The 18,033-nt window shown below is 46.9% G+C and overlaps 2 protein-coding genes across 3 annotated transcripts in view; one reads left to right on the forward strand and one right to left on the reverse strand.

Annotated features, from left to right (window-relative positions):
- Window positions 1-12,338, forward strand: part of LOC106594730 (G-protein coupled receptor 183-like) — a 13,968-nt gene extending 1,630 nt beyond the window's left edge. Inside the window, exons 2-4 of the mRNA XM_082963155.1 lie at window positions 935-1,249; window positions 7,867-8,456; window positions 8,855-12,338. Of these exons, the coding sequence (XP_082819281.1) occupies window positions 961-1,249; window positions 7,867-8,456; window positions 8,855-9,145 (1,170 nt within the window). The 5' untranslated portion in view covers window positions 935-960 and the 3' untranslated portion in view covers window positions 9,146-12,338. The remainder of the gene's footprint in view (window positions 1-934; window positions 1,250-7,866; window positions 8,457-8,854) is intronic.
- The window catches only part of LOC106594731 (ubiquitin-associated domain-containing protein 2), a 44,377-nt gene extending 30,039 nt beyond the window's left edge, over window positions 1-14,338 (reverse strand). For both annotated transcript variants that reach the window (XM_045698367.2, XM_082963154.1), the window contains exons 1-4: window positions 14,175-14,338; window positions 13,724-13,848; window positions 13,122-13,241; window positions 12,728-12,834 (exon numbers count right to left, since the gene is read on the reverse strand). In XM_045698367.2, the coding sequence (XP_045554323.2) occupies window positions 12,728-12,834; window positions 13,122-13,241; window positions 13,724-13,848; window positions 14,175-14,205 (383 nt within the window). In that variant the 5' untranslated portion in view covers window positions 14,206-14,338. The remainder of the gene's footprint in view (window positions 1-12,727; window positions 12,835-13,121; window positions 13,242-13,723; window positions 13,849-14,174) is intronic.
- Window positions 14,339-18,033: the final 3,695 nt, after the last annotated feature.

Consider the following 18,033-nt stretch of genomic DNA (forward strand, 5'->3'; position numbering starts at 1 on the left):
CATGTGGTTTACACAGGTATGGTACAGGCTAATACAGCATGTGGTTTACACAGGTATGGTACAGTATAATACAGCATGTGGTTTACACAGGTATGGTACAGGCTAATACAGCATGTGGTTTACACAGGTATGGTACAGTATAATACAGCATGTGGTTTACACAGGTATGGTACAGTATGTTGTTTACACAGATATGGTACAGTATGTCGTTTACACAGGTATGAGAGTGTATAATACCAGTGGTGTAAAGTAAAAATACATTAATGTACTACTTAAGTAGTTTTTTGTAGATTCTGTACTTTAATTTTTATATTTTTGACAATTTTACTTAACTCCATTCCTAAAGAAAATATTGGACTTTTTACTCCAAACATTTTCCGACACCCAAAGTACTCATTGCATTTTGAATGCTTAGCAGGACAGGAAAATGGTGAAATTCACTCACTTTCAAGAGCACACTTGGTCATCCCTACTGCCTCTGGCCTGGAGGACTCACTAAACAAGTGATATATACTTTCACTTTTACTTTTGACACTTAAGAATATTTACAACCAAATACTTTTAGACTCTTACTCAAGAAGTATTTTACTGGCTGACTTTCACTTTTACTTGAGTAACTTTCTACTAAAAAGGTATCTATACTTTTACTACAGTATGACAATTGGGTACTTTTTCCACCACTGTATAATACAGTATGTAGTTTACACAGGTTTAAGCATAGATATTTTTCACAGGAAAGTGAATTTTCCCCACAAATTGTGGGTATATTTTGGGTTGCAATTATTTCATGCGTTCATAAGTGTTATAGAGCAAATGATGCATGACAAATGGAACATTGCTCTTATTTTGTCCGTTGATTTTAAACTACTGCAAGTGTCCACAATCTTATGAGGCATACCCATCTTCACCCAAACCCTCATCTGCTGTGCTTCAGATTTATACTTCCTGTTACTAACCATCATGTCGTGGTTGGAGGGTGTGAACTCCACGCAGAACCTTCACTCCAACACCTCCTCCTCCCTGGTCTGCACCAACCTGTACGACCACCGCCCCGTCGCCCGCGTCCTCATGTCTCTCCACTACAGCCTGGTCTTCATGCTCGGCCTCCTAGGTAACGCCCTGGCACTGCACGTCATTAGACCCAACCTGGCCAAGATCAACTCCACCACACTCTACTCTGCCAACCTGGCCGCTTCCGACGTCCTCTTCACCCTGGCCCTGCCTCTGAGGATAGCCTACTACGCCCTAGGTCAGTGATACTCCCACCACTTACGCCCTAGGTCAGTGGTACTCCCACTACTTCCGCCCTAGGTCAGTGATACTCCCACCACTTACGCCCTAGGTCAGTGATACTCCCACTACTTCCGCCCTAGGTCAGTGGTACTCCCACTACTTCCGCCCTAGGTCAGTGATACTCCCACTACTTACGCCCTAGGTCAGTGATACTCCCACTACTTCCGCCCTAGGTCAGTGATACCCCACTACTTCCGCCCTAGGTCAGTGATACTCCACTACTTACGCCCTAGGTCAGTGGTACTCCCACTACTTCCGCCCTAGGTCAGTGATACTCCCACTACTTACGCCCTAGGTCAGTGATACTCCCACTACTTCCGCCCTAGGTCAGTGATACTCCCACTACTTACGCCCTAGGTCAGTGATACCCCACTACTTACGCCCTAGGTCAGTGGTACTCCCACTACTTACGCCCTAGGTCAGTGATACTCCACTACGACGCCCTAGGTCAGTGATACTCCACTACTTCCGCCCTAGGTCAGTGATACCCCACTACTTACGCCCTAGGTCAGTGATACTCCCACCACTTACGCCCTAGGTCAGTGGTACTCCCACTACTTACGCCCTAGGTCAGTGATACTCCACTACGACGCCCTAGGTCAGTGAAACCCCACTACGACGCCCTAGGTCAGTGATACTCCACTACGACGCCCTAGGTCAGTGAAACCCCACTACGACGCCCTAGGTCAGTGATACTCCACTACTTACGCCCTAGGTCAGTGATACTCCCACTACTTCCGCCCTAGGTCAGTGGTACTCCACTACTTACGCCCTAGGTCAGTGGTACTCCCACTACTTACGCCCTAGGTCAGTGGTACTCCCACTACTTACGCCCTAGGTCAGTGATACTCCACTACGACGCCCTAGGTCAGTGAAACCCCACTACGACGCCCTAGGTCAGTGATACTCCCACTACGACGCCCTAGGTCAGTGATACTACTTCCGCCCTAGGTCAGTGATACTCACACCACTTAGGCCCTAGGTCAGTGATACTCCCACCACTTAGGCCCTAGGTCAGTGATACTCCCACCACTTAGGCCCTAGGTCAGTGATACTCCCACCACTTAGGCCCTAGGTCAGTGATACTCCCACCACTTAGGCCCTAGGTCAGTGATACTCCCACCACTTAGGCCCTAGGTCAGTGATACTCCCACCACTTAGGCCCTAGGTCAGTGATACTCCCACCACTTAGGCCCTAGGTCAGTGATACTCCCACCACTTAGGCCCTAGGTCAGTGATACTCCCACCACTTAGGCCCTAGGTCAGTGATACTCCCACCACTTAGGCCCTAGGTCAGTGATACTCCCACCACTTAGGCCCTAGGTCAGTGATACTCCCACCACTTAGGCCCTAGGTCAGTGATACTCCCACCACTTAGGCCCTAGGTCAGTGATACTCCCACCACTTAGGCCCTAGGTCAGTGATACTCCCACCACTTAGGCCCTAGGTCAGTGATACGCCCACCACTTAGGCCCTAGGTCAGTGATACTCCCACCACTTAGGCCCTAGGTCAGTGATACTCCCACCACTTAGGCCCTAGGTCAGTGATCCTCCACCACTTAGGCCCTAGGTCAGTGATCCTCCACCACTTAGGCCCTAGGTCAGTGATCCTCCACCACTTAGGCCCTAGGTCAGTGATCCTCCCACTACTTAGGCCCTAGGTCAGTGATACTCCACTACTTAGGCCCTAGGTCAGTGATACTCCCACTACTTACGCCCTAGGTCAGTGATACTCCACTACGACGCCCTAGGTCAGTGATACTCCACTACGACGCCCTAGGTCAGTGATACTCCACTACTTACGCCCTAGGTCAGTGATACTCCACTACTTACGCCCTAGGTCAGTGATACTCCCACTACTTACGCCCTAGGTCAGTGATACTCCCACTACTTACGCCCTAGGTCAGTGATACTCCCACTACTTACGCCCTAGGTCAGTGATACTCCCACTACTTACGCCCTAGGTCAGTGATACTCCAACTACTTACGCCCTAGGTCAGTGATACTCCACTACGACGCCCTAGGTCAGTGATACTCCACTACGACGCCCTAGGTCAGTGATACTCCACTACGACGCCCTAGGTCAGTGATACTCCACTACTTACGCCCTAGGTCAGTGATACTACCACTACTTATGCCCTAGGTCAGTGATACTCCACTACTTACGCCCTAGGTCAGTGATACTCCACTACTTACGCCCTAGGTCAGTGATACTCCCACTACTTACGCCCTAGGTCAGTGATACTCCCACTACTTACGCCCTAGGTCAGTGATACTCCCACTACTTACGCCCTAGGTCAGTGATACTCCCACTACTTACGCCCTAGGTCAGTGATACTCCACTACGACGCCCTAGGTCAGTGATACTCAAATGGTGGCCCGTGGGCCACATCCGTTTAAAAATTGTTTTGAAGTAGTTTAAAACAAACAACTAAAAGCAGATAGTAGGTATGTAGAAATTATACAGTGCCTTCAGAAAGTGTTCATGCCCCTTGACTTCTTACACATTTTGTTGTTACAGCCTGAATTAAAATACACACAATACTCCATAATGAAAGTGAAAACATGTTTTGACATTTTTGCAAATGTATTGAAAATGAACTCTTAGAAATATCTAATTTGCATAAGTATTCAAACCCGTGAGTCAATACTTTGTAGAAGCACCTTTGGCAGTGATCTTTCTGGGTAAATCTCTAAGAGCTTTGCACATTATTCTTTTTAAAATTCTTTAAAAAAAGAAAAACGGTCAAATTGATAGACAGACATTTTCAAGTCTTGCCATAGATTTTCAAGCCAATTTAAGTTAAAATGGTAACTATGCCACTCAGGAACAGTCAATGTCTTCTTGGTAAGCAACTCCAGTGTATATTTGGACTTGTGTTTTAGGTTATTGTCCTGCTGAAAGGTGAATTTGTCTCCCAGTGTCTGTTGGAAAACCTGGTTCAGTCTGCTTTCCTCTAGGATTTTGCCTGTGTTTATAGCTCTATTCCGTTTCTTTTTATCCTAAAAAATTCCCTTGTCATTGTCGATGACAAGCATACCCATAACATGATGCAGCCACCACCATGCTTGAAAATATGAAGAGTGGTACTCCGTGATGTGTTGTGTTGGATTTGCCCTAAACTTAACACTTTATATTCAGGACTTTGTTTTTCAGTATTACTTAAGTGCCTTGCTGCAAACAGGATGCATGTTTTGGAATACAGGCTTCCTTTTCACTCTGTCATTTAAGTTAGTATTGTGGAGTAACTACAATGTTGTTGATCCATCCTTAGTTCTCATATCACAACCATTATACTCTGTAACTATTTCAAAGTCACCATTGGCATCATGATGAAATCCCTGAGCGGTTTCCTTCCTCTCCGGCAACTGAGTTAGGAAGGATGCCTGAATCTTTGTAGTGACTGGGTGTATCGATTAACCATGCAAAGTGTAATTAATAACTTCACCATGCTCAAAGGAATATTCAATTTCATTGAAAAAACTTGCCCGGTCTTTGTGGTCGAATCTGTGCTTGAAATGTATTACTCGATTGAGGGACCTTACAAATAATTGTATGTGTGGGGTACAGAGGTGGGGTAGTCATTCAAAAATTATGTTAACCACTATTATTGAACATGGAATGAGTCCATGCAACTTATTATGTGATTTGTTAAGCACATTTTTACTCCTGAACTTATTTAGGCTTGCCTTAACAAAGGGGCTGAATACTTATTGACTCAAGACATTTCAGCTTTAAAAGAATTTCTCCAAAAATTTCTAAACTAAATTCCACAGTGACAAAATGTAATCCATATTGCATTCAGGCTGTAACACAATAAAATGTGGGAAAAGTAAAGGGGTGTGAACAGTACTTGCTGTAAGTAAAAATACTTTCAAGTACTACTTAAGTCTGTTTGTTTTGTATCTGTACTTTACTTATTCTTTTTTTTTTTTTACAACTTTTACTTCACCAGATTCCTCAAGAAAATAATGTCGCTTTTACTCCATATATTTTCCCTGACACCTGAAAGTACTAGTTACATTTTGAATTCTTAGCAGGATATGACAAGTGTCCAATTCACACATTTATCAAGATAACATCCCTTGTCCTCCCTACTGCCTCTGATCTGGTGGACTCACTAAACACAAATGCTTTGTTTGTAAATGGTGTCTGAGTGTTGGAGTGTGGTCCTGGTTATCTGTAAATGGTGTCTGAGTGTTGGAGTGTCCTGCTGGCTTTCTGTAAATGGTGTCTGAGTGTTGGAGTGTCCTGCTGGCTTTCTGTAAATGGTGTCTGAGTGTTGGAGTGTCCTGCTGGTTATCTGTAAATGGTGTCTGAGTGTTGGAGTGTGCTCCTGGTTATCTGTAAATGGTGTCTGAGTGTTGGAGTGTCCACCTGGTTATCTGTAAATGGTGTCTGAGTGTTGGAGTGTCCTGCTGGCTTTCTGTAAATGGTGTCTGAGTGTTGGAGTGTCCTGCTGGCTTTCTGTAAATGGTGTCTGAGTGTTGGAGTGTGCTCCTGGTTATCTGTAAATGGTGTCTGAGTGTGCTCCTGGTTATCTGTAAATGGTGTCTGAGTGTTGGAGTGTCCACCTGGTTATCTGTAAATGGTGTCTGAGTGTGCTCCTGGTTATCTGTAAATGGTGTCTGAGCGTTGGAGTGTGCTCCTGGTTATCTGTAAATGGTGTCTGAGTGTTGGAGTGTCCTCCTGGGTTTCTGTAAATGGTGTCTGAGTGTTGGAGTGTCCTCCTGGTTATCTGTAAATGGTGTCTGCGTGTGCTCCTGGTTATCTGTAAATGGTGTCTGAGTGTGCTCCTGGTTATCTGTAAATGGTGTCTGAGTGTTGGAGTGTGCTCCTGGTTATCTGTAAATGGTGTCTGAGTGTTGGAGTGTCCTCCTGGGTTTCTGTAAATGGTGTCTGTGTGTTGGAGTGTCCTCCTGGTTATCTGTAAATGGTGTCTGCGTGTGCTCCTGGTTATCTGTAAATGGTGTCTGAGTGTGCTCCTGGTTATCTGTAAATGGTGTCTGAGTGTGCTCCTGGTTATCTGTAAATGGTGTCTGAGTGTTGGAGTGTCCTCCTGGTTATCTGTAAATGGTGTCTGAGTGTGCTCCTGGTTATCTGTAAATGGTGTCTGAGTGTTGGAGTGTGCTCCTGGTTATCTGTAAATGGTGTCTGAGTGTTGGAGTGTGCTCCTGGTTATCTGTAAATGGTGTCTGAGTGTGCTCCTGGTTATCTGTAAATGGTGTCTGAGTGTTGGAGTGTGCTCCTGGTTATCTGTAAATGGTGTCTGAGTGTGCTCCTGGTTATCTGTAAATGGTGTCTGAGTGTTGGAGTGTGCTCCTGGTTATCTGTAAATGGTGTCTGAGTGTTGGAGTGTGCTCCTGGTTATCTGTAAATGGTGTCTGAGTGTTGGAGTGTCCTCCTGGGTTTCTGTAAATGGTGTCAGTGTTGGAGTGTGCTCCTGGTTATCTGTAAATGGTGTCAGTGTTGGAGTGTCCTCCTGGTTATCTGTAAATGGTGTCTGAGTGTTGGAGTGTGCTCCTGGTTATCTGTAAATGGTGTCAGTGTTGGAGTGTGCTCCTGGTTATCTGTAAATGGTGTCTGAGTGTTGGAGTGTGCTCCTGGTTATCTGTAAATGGTGTCAGTGTTGGAGTGTGCTCCTGGTTATCTGTAAATGGTGTCTGAGTGTTGGAGTGTGCTCCTGGTTATCTGTAAATGGTGTCTGAGTGTTGGAGTGTGCTCCTGGTTATCTGTAAATGGTGTCTGAGTGTTGGAGTGTGCTCCTGGTTATCTGTAAATGGTGTCTGAGTGTTGGAGTGTGCTCCTGGTTATCTGTAAATGGTGTCTGAGTGTTGGAGTGTGCTCCTGGTTATCTGTAAATGGTGTCTGAGTGTTGGAGTGTCCTCCTGGTTATCTGTAAATGGTGTCTGAGTGTTGGAGTGTGCTCCTGGTTATCTGTAAATGGTGTCTGAGTGTTGGAGTGTGCTCCTGGTTATCTGTAAATGGTGTCAGTGTTGGAGTGTCCTCCTGGTTATCTGTAAATGGTGTCTGAGTGTTGGAGTGTGCTCCTGGTTATCTGTAAATGGTGTCTGAGTGTTGGAGTGTCCTCCTGGTTATCTGTAAATGGTGTCTGAGTGTTGGAGTGTGCTCCTGGTTATCTGTAAATGGTGTCTGAGTGTTGGAGTGTCCTCCTGGGTTTCTGTAAATAAATAAAAACAAGAAAATGATGTCGTCTGGTTTGCTTAATATAAGGAATTTGAAATCATTTATAGTTTTGATGTTTAAGTATTTTTAAAACCAAATAGTGTTAGACTTTTACTCAAGTAGTATTTTACTAGGTGCCTTTAATTTGAGTAATTTTCTATTAAGGTATCTTTACTTTTACACAAGTATGACAATTGGGTACTTTTTCCACCACTGGGTGTGAATACTTTCTGAAGGCACTGTAAGTTTTTAAATGTAGGTGGATAATATCCATACAGACACTTTTTCCTGAGAGACAGATCCCTGTAGCCCTGGCCTCTTGTTATGTTCCAGAAGTGGACTAACCTCTCTTGGTAATCTTTCAGTCTCCCTGCCTCTGCCTCTAGGTTTCCACTGGCCCCTGGGGGAGACCCTGTGTCGGGTCACCGCCCTTCTGTTCTACGTCAACACCTACGCAGGGGTCAACTTCATGACCTGCCTGGCCGTAGACCGCTTCGTAGCCGTGGTTCTCCCTCTACGTTACACCAGGTTCTGCCGGGCCCGGACCGTCCGCTACGTCTGCGTAGGGGTGTGGGTTCTAGTCCTGGTCCAGACGTTACCCCTCCTCTCCGTGACCATGACCCGGGCCGAGCCGGACGGGACCACCACCTGCATGGAGTACCCCAACTTTGAGAACGGGGCCGTGGAGGGACTCCCCTACGTCCTCATTGGAGCCGTCGTCATGGGATACGGCATTCCCGTTGCAACCATCCTGTGTTGCTACTTGGTGTTGCTTTGGAAGCTGCGGCTGGTGACGAGAAGTGGGGTCGGTGGGCGAGGTCACAGGTCATTGAGGAGCCAGAAGGCGACGGGGGTGATAGCAGGGGTAGTGTTGGTGTTTGTAGTGTGTTTCAGTCCCTATCACATCAACATCCTGCAGTATATGATCCGAAAGCTGAGATACACACCAGACTGTACCGAGCTACAGGCCTTTCAGGTAGTTATCTCCACACCAGTGGAGGCTGGTGGGAGCAGCTATAGGAGGATGGGATTATTGTAATGGCTGGAATGGAATAAATGGAACGAGTCAAACGTGGTTCCCATCTTTTTGATGTGTTCCATGAATTCCATTCATTACAACGAGCCCTTCCTCCTACAGCACCTTCTACCAGCCTCCACTGACACACAAACATAGGCCTATCTGTTAAAATCATTGTATTTTTGTGTGTGTGTGTGTGTGTGTGTGTGTGTGTGTGTGTGTGTGTGTGTGTTGACCATGAGATTGTGTATTTACGTGTGAGCGACTCCTCCACTAACCCCTCTCTCCCATCCCTTCAGATTGTGTATTTACGTGTGAGCGACTCCTCCACTAACCCCTCTCTCCCATCCCTTCAGATGTCTCTACACTTCACAGTGTGTCTCATGAACCTCAACTGCTGCCTGGACCCCTTTGTCTACTTCTTTGCCTGTAAAGGTTACAAGAGGAGGGTGATGAAGATGTTGAGGGTTCAGGTCAGCGCCTCTTTCTCCAGCGTGGTCCGAACCGGGGAGGACGCCCCCTTCAAACGGGACGGGACCCGGGACGGGAGGAGCAGGCTGGGTAGCCGCACAGCTTGTCCTGTTGCTTTAGATGATGTTACCAATACCATTCCTGGGCCAGAGACTGAGACAGGAGCTGGAGACTGAGACAGGAGCTGGAGACTGAGACAGGAGAGCCGGAGACTGAGACAGGAGAGCCGGAGACTGAGACAGGAGAGCCGGAGACCCGGAGACTGAGACAGGAGAGCCGGAGACTGAGACTGGAGAGCTGGAGACCCGGAGACTGAGACTGGAGAGCTGGAGACCCGGAGACTGAGACAGGAGAGCTGGAGACCCGGAGACTGAGACAGGAGAGCTGGAGAGCCGGAGACTGAGACAGGAGAGCCGGAGACTGAGACAGGAGAGCCGGAGACTGAGACAGGAGAGCCGGAGACTGAGACAGGAGAGCCGGAGACTGAGACAGGAGAGCCGGAGACTGAGACAGGAGAGCCGGAGACTGAGACAGGAGAGCCGGAGACCCGGAGACTGAGACAGGAGAGCCGGAGACTGAGACAGGAGAGCCGGAGACCCGGAGACTGAGACAGGAGAGCCGGAGACTGAGACAGGAGAGCCGAGAGACTGAGACAGGAGAGCCGGAGACCCTGGAGAGCTGAGACAGGAGAGCCGGAGACTGAGACAGGAGAGCCGGAGACTGAGACTGGAGAGCTGGAGACCCGGAGACTGAGACTGGAGAGCTGGAGACCCGGAGACTGAGACAGGAGAGCTGGAGACCCGGAGACTGAGACAGGAGAGCTGGAGACCCGGAGACTGAGACAGGAGAGCCGGAGACTGAGACAGGAGAGCCGGAGACTGAGACTGGAGAGCCGGAGACTGAGACTGGAGAGCTGGAGACCCGGAGACTGAGACAGGAGAGCTGGAGACCCGGAGACTGAGACAGGAGAGCCGGAGACTGAGACAGGAGAGCTGGAGACCCGGAGACTGAGACAGGAGAGCCGGAGACTGAGACAGGAGAGCCGGAGACCCGGAGACTGAGACAGGAGAGCCGGAGACTGAGACAGGAGAGCTGGAGACCCGGAGACTGAGACAGGAGAGCCGGAGACTGAGACAGGAGAGCCGGAGACTGAGACAGGAGAGCCGGAGACTGAGACAGGAGAGCCGGAGACTGAGACAGGAGAGCCGGAGACTGAGACAGGAGAGCTGGAGAGCCGGAGACTGAGACAGGAGAGCCGGAGAGCTGGAGACTGAGACAGGAGAGCCGGAGACCGAGACAGGAGCCATATCCGGCTGAGTAGCCCCAGAGCCTGTCCTGGTCCTGGTCCTTGAGATGACCACCACTAGGCCATAGAGACACAGAACCACTAGTCTGTCCTGGTCCTGGTCCTGGTCCTTGAGATGACCACCACTAGGCCATAGAGACACAGAACCACTAGTCTGTCCTGGTCCTGGTCCTGGTCCTTGAGATGACCACCACTAGGCCATAGAGACACAGAACCACTAGTCTGTCCTGGTCCTGGTCCTGGTCCTTGAGATGACCCCCACTAGGCCATAGAGACACAGAACCACTAGTCTGTCCTGGTCCTGGTCCTGGTCCTTGAGATGACCACCACTAGGCCATAGAGACACAGAACCACTAGTCTGTCCTGGTCCTGGTCCTGGTCCTTGAGATGACCCCCACTAGGCCATAGAGACACAGAACCACTAGTCTGTCCTGGTCCTGGTCCTGGTCCTTGAGATGACCACCACTAGGCCATAGAGACACAGAACCACTAGTCTGTCCTGGTCCTGGTCCTGGTCCTTGAGATGACCCCCACTAGGCCATAGAGACACAGAACCACTAGTCTGTCCTGGTCCTGGTCCTGGTCCTTGAGATGACCACCACTAGGCCATAGAGACACAGAACCACTAGTCTGTCCTGGTCCTGGTCCTGGTCCTTGAGATGACCCCCACTAGGCCATAGAGACACAGAACCACTAGTCTGTCCTGGTCCTGGTCCTTGAGATGACCACCACTAGGCCATAGAGACACAGAACCACTAGTCTGTCCTGGTCCTGGTCCTGGTCCTTGAGATGACCCCCACTAGGCCATAGAGACACAGAACCACTAGTCTAGACACTTATTTGTCCTGGGTTATATTCACACCAAACGGAAGAAAAAGGAACTGAAACAGAGAGAGACTACCTGAACTTGTGCAATTAGAAATGCTTGTTTTAATTTAACTTCCTTGCTCACTCTGCTATTTCAAAACTAATGTGAAAAAGATGGAAGGTCCCATAAACACAAGAAAACAGCCCTGCCTTTACAAGGTTCCATAACTAAAAGGGCCACCTACACAACAGGATGCCGCATGCAGAGATACAGCCCTGCCTTTACAAGGTTCCATAACTAAAAGGGCCACCTACACAACAGGATGCCGCATGCAGAGATACAGCCCTGCCTTTACAAGGTTCCATAACTAAAAGGGCCACCTACACAACAGGATGCCGCATGCAGAGATACAGCCCTGCCTTTACAAGGTTCCATAACTAAAAGGGCCACCTACACAACAGGATGCCGCATGCAGAGATACAGCCCTGCCTTTACAAGGTTCCATAACTAAAAGGGCCACCTACACAACAGGATGCCGCATGCAGAGATACAGCCCTGCCTTTACAAGGTTCCATAACTAAAAGGGCCACCTACACAACAGGATGCCGCATGCAGAGATACAGCCCTGCCTTTACAAGGTTCCATAACTAAAAGGGCCACCTACACAACAGGATGCCGCATGCAGAGATACAGCCCTGCCTTTACAAGGTTCCATAACTAAAAGGGCCACCTACACAACAGGATGCCGCATGCAGAGATACAGCCCTGCCTTTACAAGGTTCCATAACTAAAAGGGCCACCTACACAACAGGATGCCGCATGCAGAGATACAGCCCTGCCTTTACAAGGTTCCATAACTAAAAGGGCCACCTACACAACAGGATGCCGCATGCAGAGATACAGCCCTGCCTTTACAAGGTTCCATAACTAAAAGGGCCACCTACACAACAGGATGCCGCATGCAGAGATACAGCCCTGCCTTTACAAGGTTCCATAACTAAAAGGGCCACCTACACAACAGGATGCCGCATGCAGAGATACAGCCCTGCCTTTACAAGGTTCCATAACTAAAAGGGCCACCTACACAACAGGATGCCGCATGCAGATACAATCCTGCCTTTACTGAGTCATCTTCAACATTTCCGGCACATTGAACTTTGTACAGATATTTATGCTTTTCCTAATTAAATGCTTTCACTTCCAATACTTCCTTTTTAACTGCTATTTGAAGTGGAATTAAAACCATTCTATTTCACTGATGTCGTTTTATTTCACCAAGGTCTGGCCTAACCTTAATGTCTTTAGTTTCATACCTGGTAAACTTAACACAGACAACTCACTTCCCTAAAAGAGCGACACAACACTTCTCTCTATTAGGTAAAAGGTCAAGGAGTACCAGTACTTCCTAGTTGGCCTGCAGCTGGTTTGGAAGTAGCTGCAGCACATTGACCCCTCATTATCTCACTGCTCTCTAGTGGTGTTAATACAACGTTACACCTTCAGTGAACAAGTGCACACTTCAAGGAAAGGAGTCCATAGGAGCAAGGGATTGATTTAGGGATTGAGCTCAGGTGTCAAGGACATGTATGAAGCCCAGTTAGAGGTCCAGCTGTGAAGGACAGGTGTAAAGGTAGAGGTACTCACAGTCCGGCAGGCAGCTCAGCCACCTGGTAGTCAAACAGGTAGTGAAACGCTTCGGCCAGCAGGAAGTCCACCAGTGCAGTGAGCACCCATGTCCCAAACAGGAAGGACTACAGGAAGAACCAAGATGTTACAGTTAGGACTACAGGAAGAACCAAGATGTTACACTTAGGCCTACAGGAAGAGCCAGGATGTTACAGTTAGGCCTACAGGAAGTGCCAGGATGTTACAGTTAGGCCTACAGGAAGTGCCAGGATGTTGCAGTTAAGACTACAGGAAGAACCTGGATGTTAAAGTATGAAACAATGACATAACATAAAATCATATCATCATCACCACATCGTCATGATAATTTGATTAAACAACTGATAATCTGTGCAGGCTGAAATGAACTTACAGCAAACTTTCTGCTGCCGAAGCGTCTCTCCAAGATGCGGAAGTTGTAGATGAGCAGACTGTTGCAGAAGGTGTCCTTTAGGTCCAGACAGATCAGTCTGCCACACACTAACCGCCATACCTTATAGAGGAGGAGGGTTATTACACAGTACACACATCACAGAGTTTCTAAACCCAGAGGTGCAACATCACAAGACTTCCGGGAACACTAGAGAAACAGACTTGGCAGACCAGATCGAAAAATGTGTCCTTAGTTGTTAATTTTCTCAACATCTAAATGCAAAACCGAGATTTGAGCCAATGTCTTAAGTAGCTGAAACTGTCATTACTACAACCTCGTGAAAGTGACAAAGTGACATGTAATAATTTTTTATCAAAAACAACTTTATATCGAAGGAGTGCTTTGAGTCGACGGCCTGCACATGCGCAGTTCGGTGCGACGACGTGTTTCTGGGTATGAGTTTAGCTGCCAAAGGTCGGCTACAAGCGTGATCAGGGATTTCTATTGGAGAAGCAGTTTCTGCCTATCTTCATACTGTACTGTCTTTGGCAATATGACACACAGGAGATAGGAGAGGTTTACGACTCTCTCTCTTCCACTACCTGGTGCTGCTGCGTGATGGCCTGCAGGCTGTAGGTGAACAGGTGATGGTACTGCGGCAGGAGGGTTAGCACGACAGTCAGACCACTGAGGACCAGGAGGAGACCTTTAGACAGGGGGGCCTTATCTGTGGGGGGAGGCAACCAATCAATCACCTACCTGTAGGGCACAATCAATTTGATACTCTATCAGAATTTACAGCACAGAGTACTTGTTCCTGGTAACGTTAAATACTGTATGGAAATGTGGGTTCTGTCTACAGTACTGAGCCAGCATTAAGCGTCGTTTATTAAATGAAACATGGTATAGGCTCGAATCGTCGATTGTACGCGTTGAAACGACGATGTGACCCGTCCAAATACTTAGATTCATCTAGAATGAATGACAGCGCAAAGCTGCGAGACAGGACCGAGAGAAACCACTCGTTCACGAATCAACTAGTCTGGTACTTACCGAGCCCTCGGGAACCGGTGGTCGTGAACATGATGGAAAACGTGTAAAGGTACAAACTTAGCTATAGTAGCTAAAAGTTACAAAGAAAGAAAAACATCATAGGGAGACAGAGGGGAATGGGTATCGAGTACGGTGGTCGAGATCGTCCAAAATTGCTCGAGATTGTTGTTTTTGACACGCAAATCTCTAGATGCACTGAATAAAAATTGCCACATGAGGTCACTATGTCACTATCAATGGTCAGTAAAGGTTCTCGTTATTATAGCTGGTTATACAGGTAATTGCCACAATAACAGAACATGCACTCAATTGCACAACTGAAGTAATTGTATTTCTTCACTGGCCCTCCTTTCATTTAATCCATTTGATGGATACTGTCCTCGTCAGCAGCAAGTGATCAAAGAGAGGTTTTGAGTGGCCTCTATTAAACATCGTCAACAAAAACCCTCCTGACAGTTGACTTGTTCTTTGATCACCTCACTGTACCCCCCCCCCCAAAGACATGTCAAAGGGTATTGAACAGAAGGTAGCATTTCTTCTCCACTATCCGCGTAAAGATCAAACCGCTGCCATCTCCGTGACAGTTGTTCCTGTGAAGAAGAGAAACATGCAGCGTAGACACATTACTCATTCATACTGAGATAAACCTCATCAGACAAGACAACTTCTACACACACACACTATCATTGGCTGGTTCCCTCCAGAAGGCTGAAGTGATCGTGTTTCTTCATCCAGACGAGCGCTCTCCTAAGCATCCTCTGACAGCTTAAGACCCTCCTCAGACGCAGAGCGGGAGGTTTCTGTGTCAGCATTTATGTCTTCCCCTCCTAACGTCTGAGCCCCTCAGGAGATAGCGAGGCAGCACAGACAGAGGCTTTGAATGGCAGGCTTTGTGTTCAGTGTCCTCTGGCACCAGTGTGTTTGATCTCCCTGTTTCATCTGGATACTCTGTTCATCTTCTTCTCTGGCCCTTTGTAAGCACCACATGTCTTATCCTGTTGTCTTCTTCTGTGAAATGATTCATCTTACTTCTACAAATCACAGCTACTGAGATCAGGGGGCGTCAAAGATCAGCACAACCTCAAAATGCTTATCCTTGCAAATCCACACCTCTTCTCTTTGTGGGTATTGAATGGAATATCTGTGTTTAGGCTATTTCATGTCATTCGTTTCACTGTAAATTGAATGTATACTTACATCAATGACATTCAGTGCATTTGGTGTGGTTATACTCTTATGACATGACCGATCGTGTGGAACATTAAATGCTTTAATTAATGACATTGTGGTGGGTATTTTCAACAGGCAGCACTAGCTCTGACAGTCCCACTAATTGCTCTGCAGATGAATGATTATTTCTGCCTTAATGCATCTGTTGCCTTTAATATGACTGCTGGAAAGATTTCATTAGTGTTTCGCCATGGCAACAAAGATGTACTTACACTGGTTGCTATAGTACTCCTGTGGCTGTGAATTCTACTGTACATTAGGCTACCCCCTTGAAGAAAAACTATAAGACTTTCAACATCGGCACCATACGTGAAAATATCTACCCAGCTATTCCTTTACCTTTCTATTATATCAAATGTTTTTACAGCATTAAGACATAAACTCAGCAAAAAATGAAATGTCGCTTTTTCAGGACCCTGTCTTTCAAAGATAATTCATAAAAATCCAAATAACTTCACAGATCTTCATTGTAAAGGGTTTAAACACTGTTTCCCATGCTTGTTCAATGAACCATAAACAATTAATGAACATGCACCTGTGGAACGGTCGTTAAGACACTAACAGCTTACAGACAGTAGGCAATTAAGGTCACAGTTATGAAAACTTAAGACTCTAAAGAGGGCTTTCTACTGACTCTGAAAAACACCTAAAGAAAGATGCCCAGGGTCCCTGCTCATCTGCGTGAACGTGCCTTAGGCTTGCTGCAAGGAGGCATGAGGACTTCAGATGTGTCTAGGGCAATAAATTGCAATGTCCGTACTGTGAGACGCCTAAGACAGCGCTACAGGGAGACAGGATGGACAGCTGATCGTCGTCGCAGTGGCAGACCACGTGTAACAACACCTGCACAGGATCGGTACATCCGAACATCACACCTGCGGGACAGGTACAGGATGGCAACAACAACTGCCCGAGTTACACCAGGAACGCGCAATCCCTCCATCAGGGTCCGCAATAGGCTGAGAGAGGCTGGACTGAGGGCTTGTAGGCCTGTTGTAAGGCAGGTCCTCACCAGACATCACCGGCAACAACGGCGCCTATAGGCACAACCCCACCGTCGCTGGACCAGACAGGACTGGCAAAAAGTGCTCTTCACTGACGAGTCACGGCTTTGTCTCACCGGAGGTGATGGTCAGATTTTCGTTTATCGTCGAAAGAATGAGCGTTACACCGAGGCCTGTACTCTGGAGCGGGATCGATTTGGAGGTTGAGGGTCCGTCATGGTCTGGGGCAGTGTGTCACAGCATCATCGGACTGAGCTTGTTGTCATTGCAGGCAATCTTAACGCTCTGCGTTACAAGGAAGACATCCTCCTCCCTCATGTGGTACCCTTCCTGCAGGCTCATCCTGACATGACCCTCCAGCATGACAATGCCACCAGCCATACTGCTCGTTCTGTGCGTGATTTCTGCAAGACAGGAATGTCAATGTTCTGCCATGGCCAGCGAAGAGCCCGGATCTCAATCCCATTGAGCATGTCTGGGACCTGTTGGATCGGAGGGTGAGGGCTAGGGCCATTCCCCCAAGAAATGTACGAGAACTTGCAGGTGCCTTGGTGGAAGAGTGGGGTAACATATCACAGCAAAAACTGACAAATCTCGTCCAGTCCATAAGGAGGAGATGCTCTGCAGTACTTAATGCAGCTGGTGGCCACACCAGATACTGACTGTTACTTTTGATTTTGACCCCCCCCCCTTTGTTCAGGGACAAATTATTCAATTTCTGTTAGTCACATGTCTGTGGAACTTGTTCAGTTTATGTCTCAGTTGTTGAATCTTGTTATGTTCATACAAATATTTACACATGTTAAGTTTGCTGAAAATAAACGCAGTTGACAGTGAGAGGACGTTTCTTTTTTTGCTGAGTTTATGTTTGTGCCTTTTGTACTTTCAATACCCAGTAGGTTGATCCATATCACGTGTCTAGTCTAGAGGTTATCTGAGGAGCCTCGTCTAGATCAAGCTAAACATCCAGCGTTCTTTTCAGGAACTGTTTTTGTTTAATGTTGACCTTGCCAATACAAATACCCATTAATAACAGTGTAAACTCTTCTGCTTGTTTATTTCCTTTAAAATTCATAACTAGGATATTGGATAATAAACAATTAAGAGCATCGTTAAAGCTCATTAGAGAAGAGAATGGATTAATTGTGATTAGAATATGTTTAACAACTTCCCAACGTCTTTTAGTGACTGTTGTTGTTTGGACAGGTTCCAATATGATTAGATCTATAATGAGCTATTCCTCTATCTACCTAGATGCTTAACATATAGCACCTCTATTATTCCTGCATTCATTCATTCATTCATTCATGAATTGCGTTCATTAGAGTGTTGTTAATTGAATAAGGATCCATGAGGCCAGTGATCAGTGATAGCAGCAACCTTCACAGAGGCAGCAACCTTCACAGAGGCCTCGACGGGTAAACTCCCTTGTGTTTTTACACTTATAATGAAATATCCTTTATCAAATTAGAATTTTGTGTGTTCAACTATGTAATGATGGATATGATTATATATATTATATTCCCCTTGATTAGATTATTGGAACGACTCATTGACGCAGTGAATTGCACTAGGATCTTGTGTTGAACAGGTGGACAACACCTGCTCTTAATCAGTGACTATTG

Source organism: Salmo salar, chromosome 16, assembly GCF_965601325.2.
Source record: "Salmo salar chromosome 16, fSalSal1, whole genome shotgun sequence".
In the NCBI taxonomy this organism is placed as follows: Eukaryota; Metazoa; Chordata; class Actinopteri; order Salmoniformes; family Salmonidae; genus Salmo; species Salmo salar.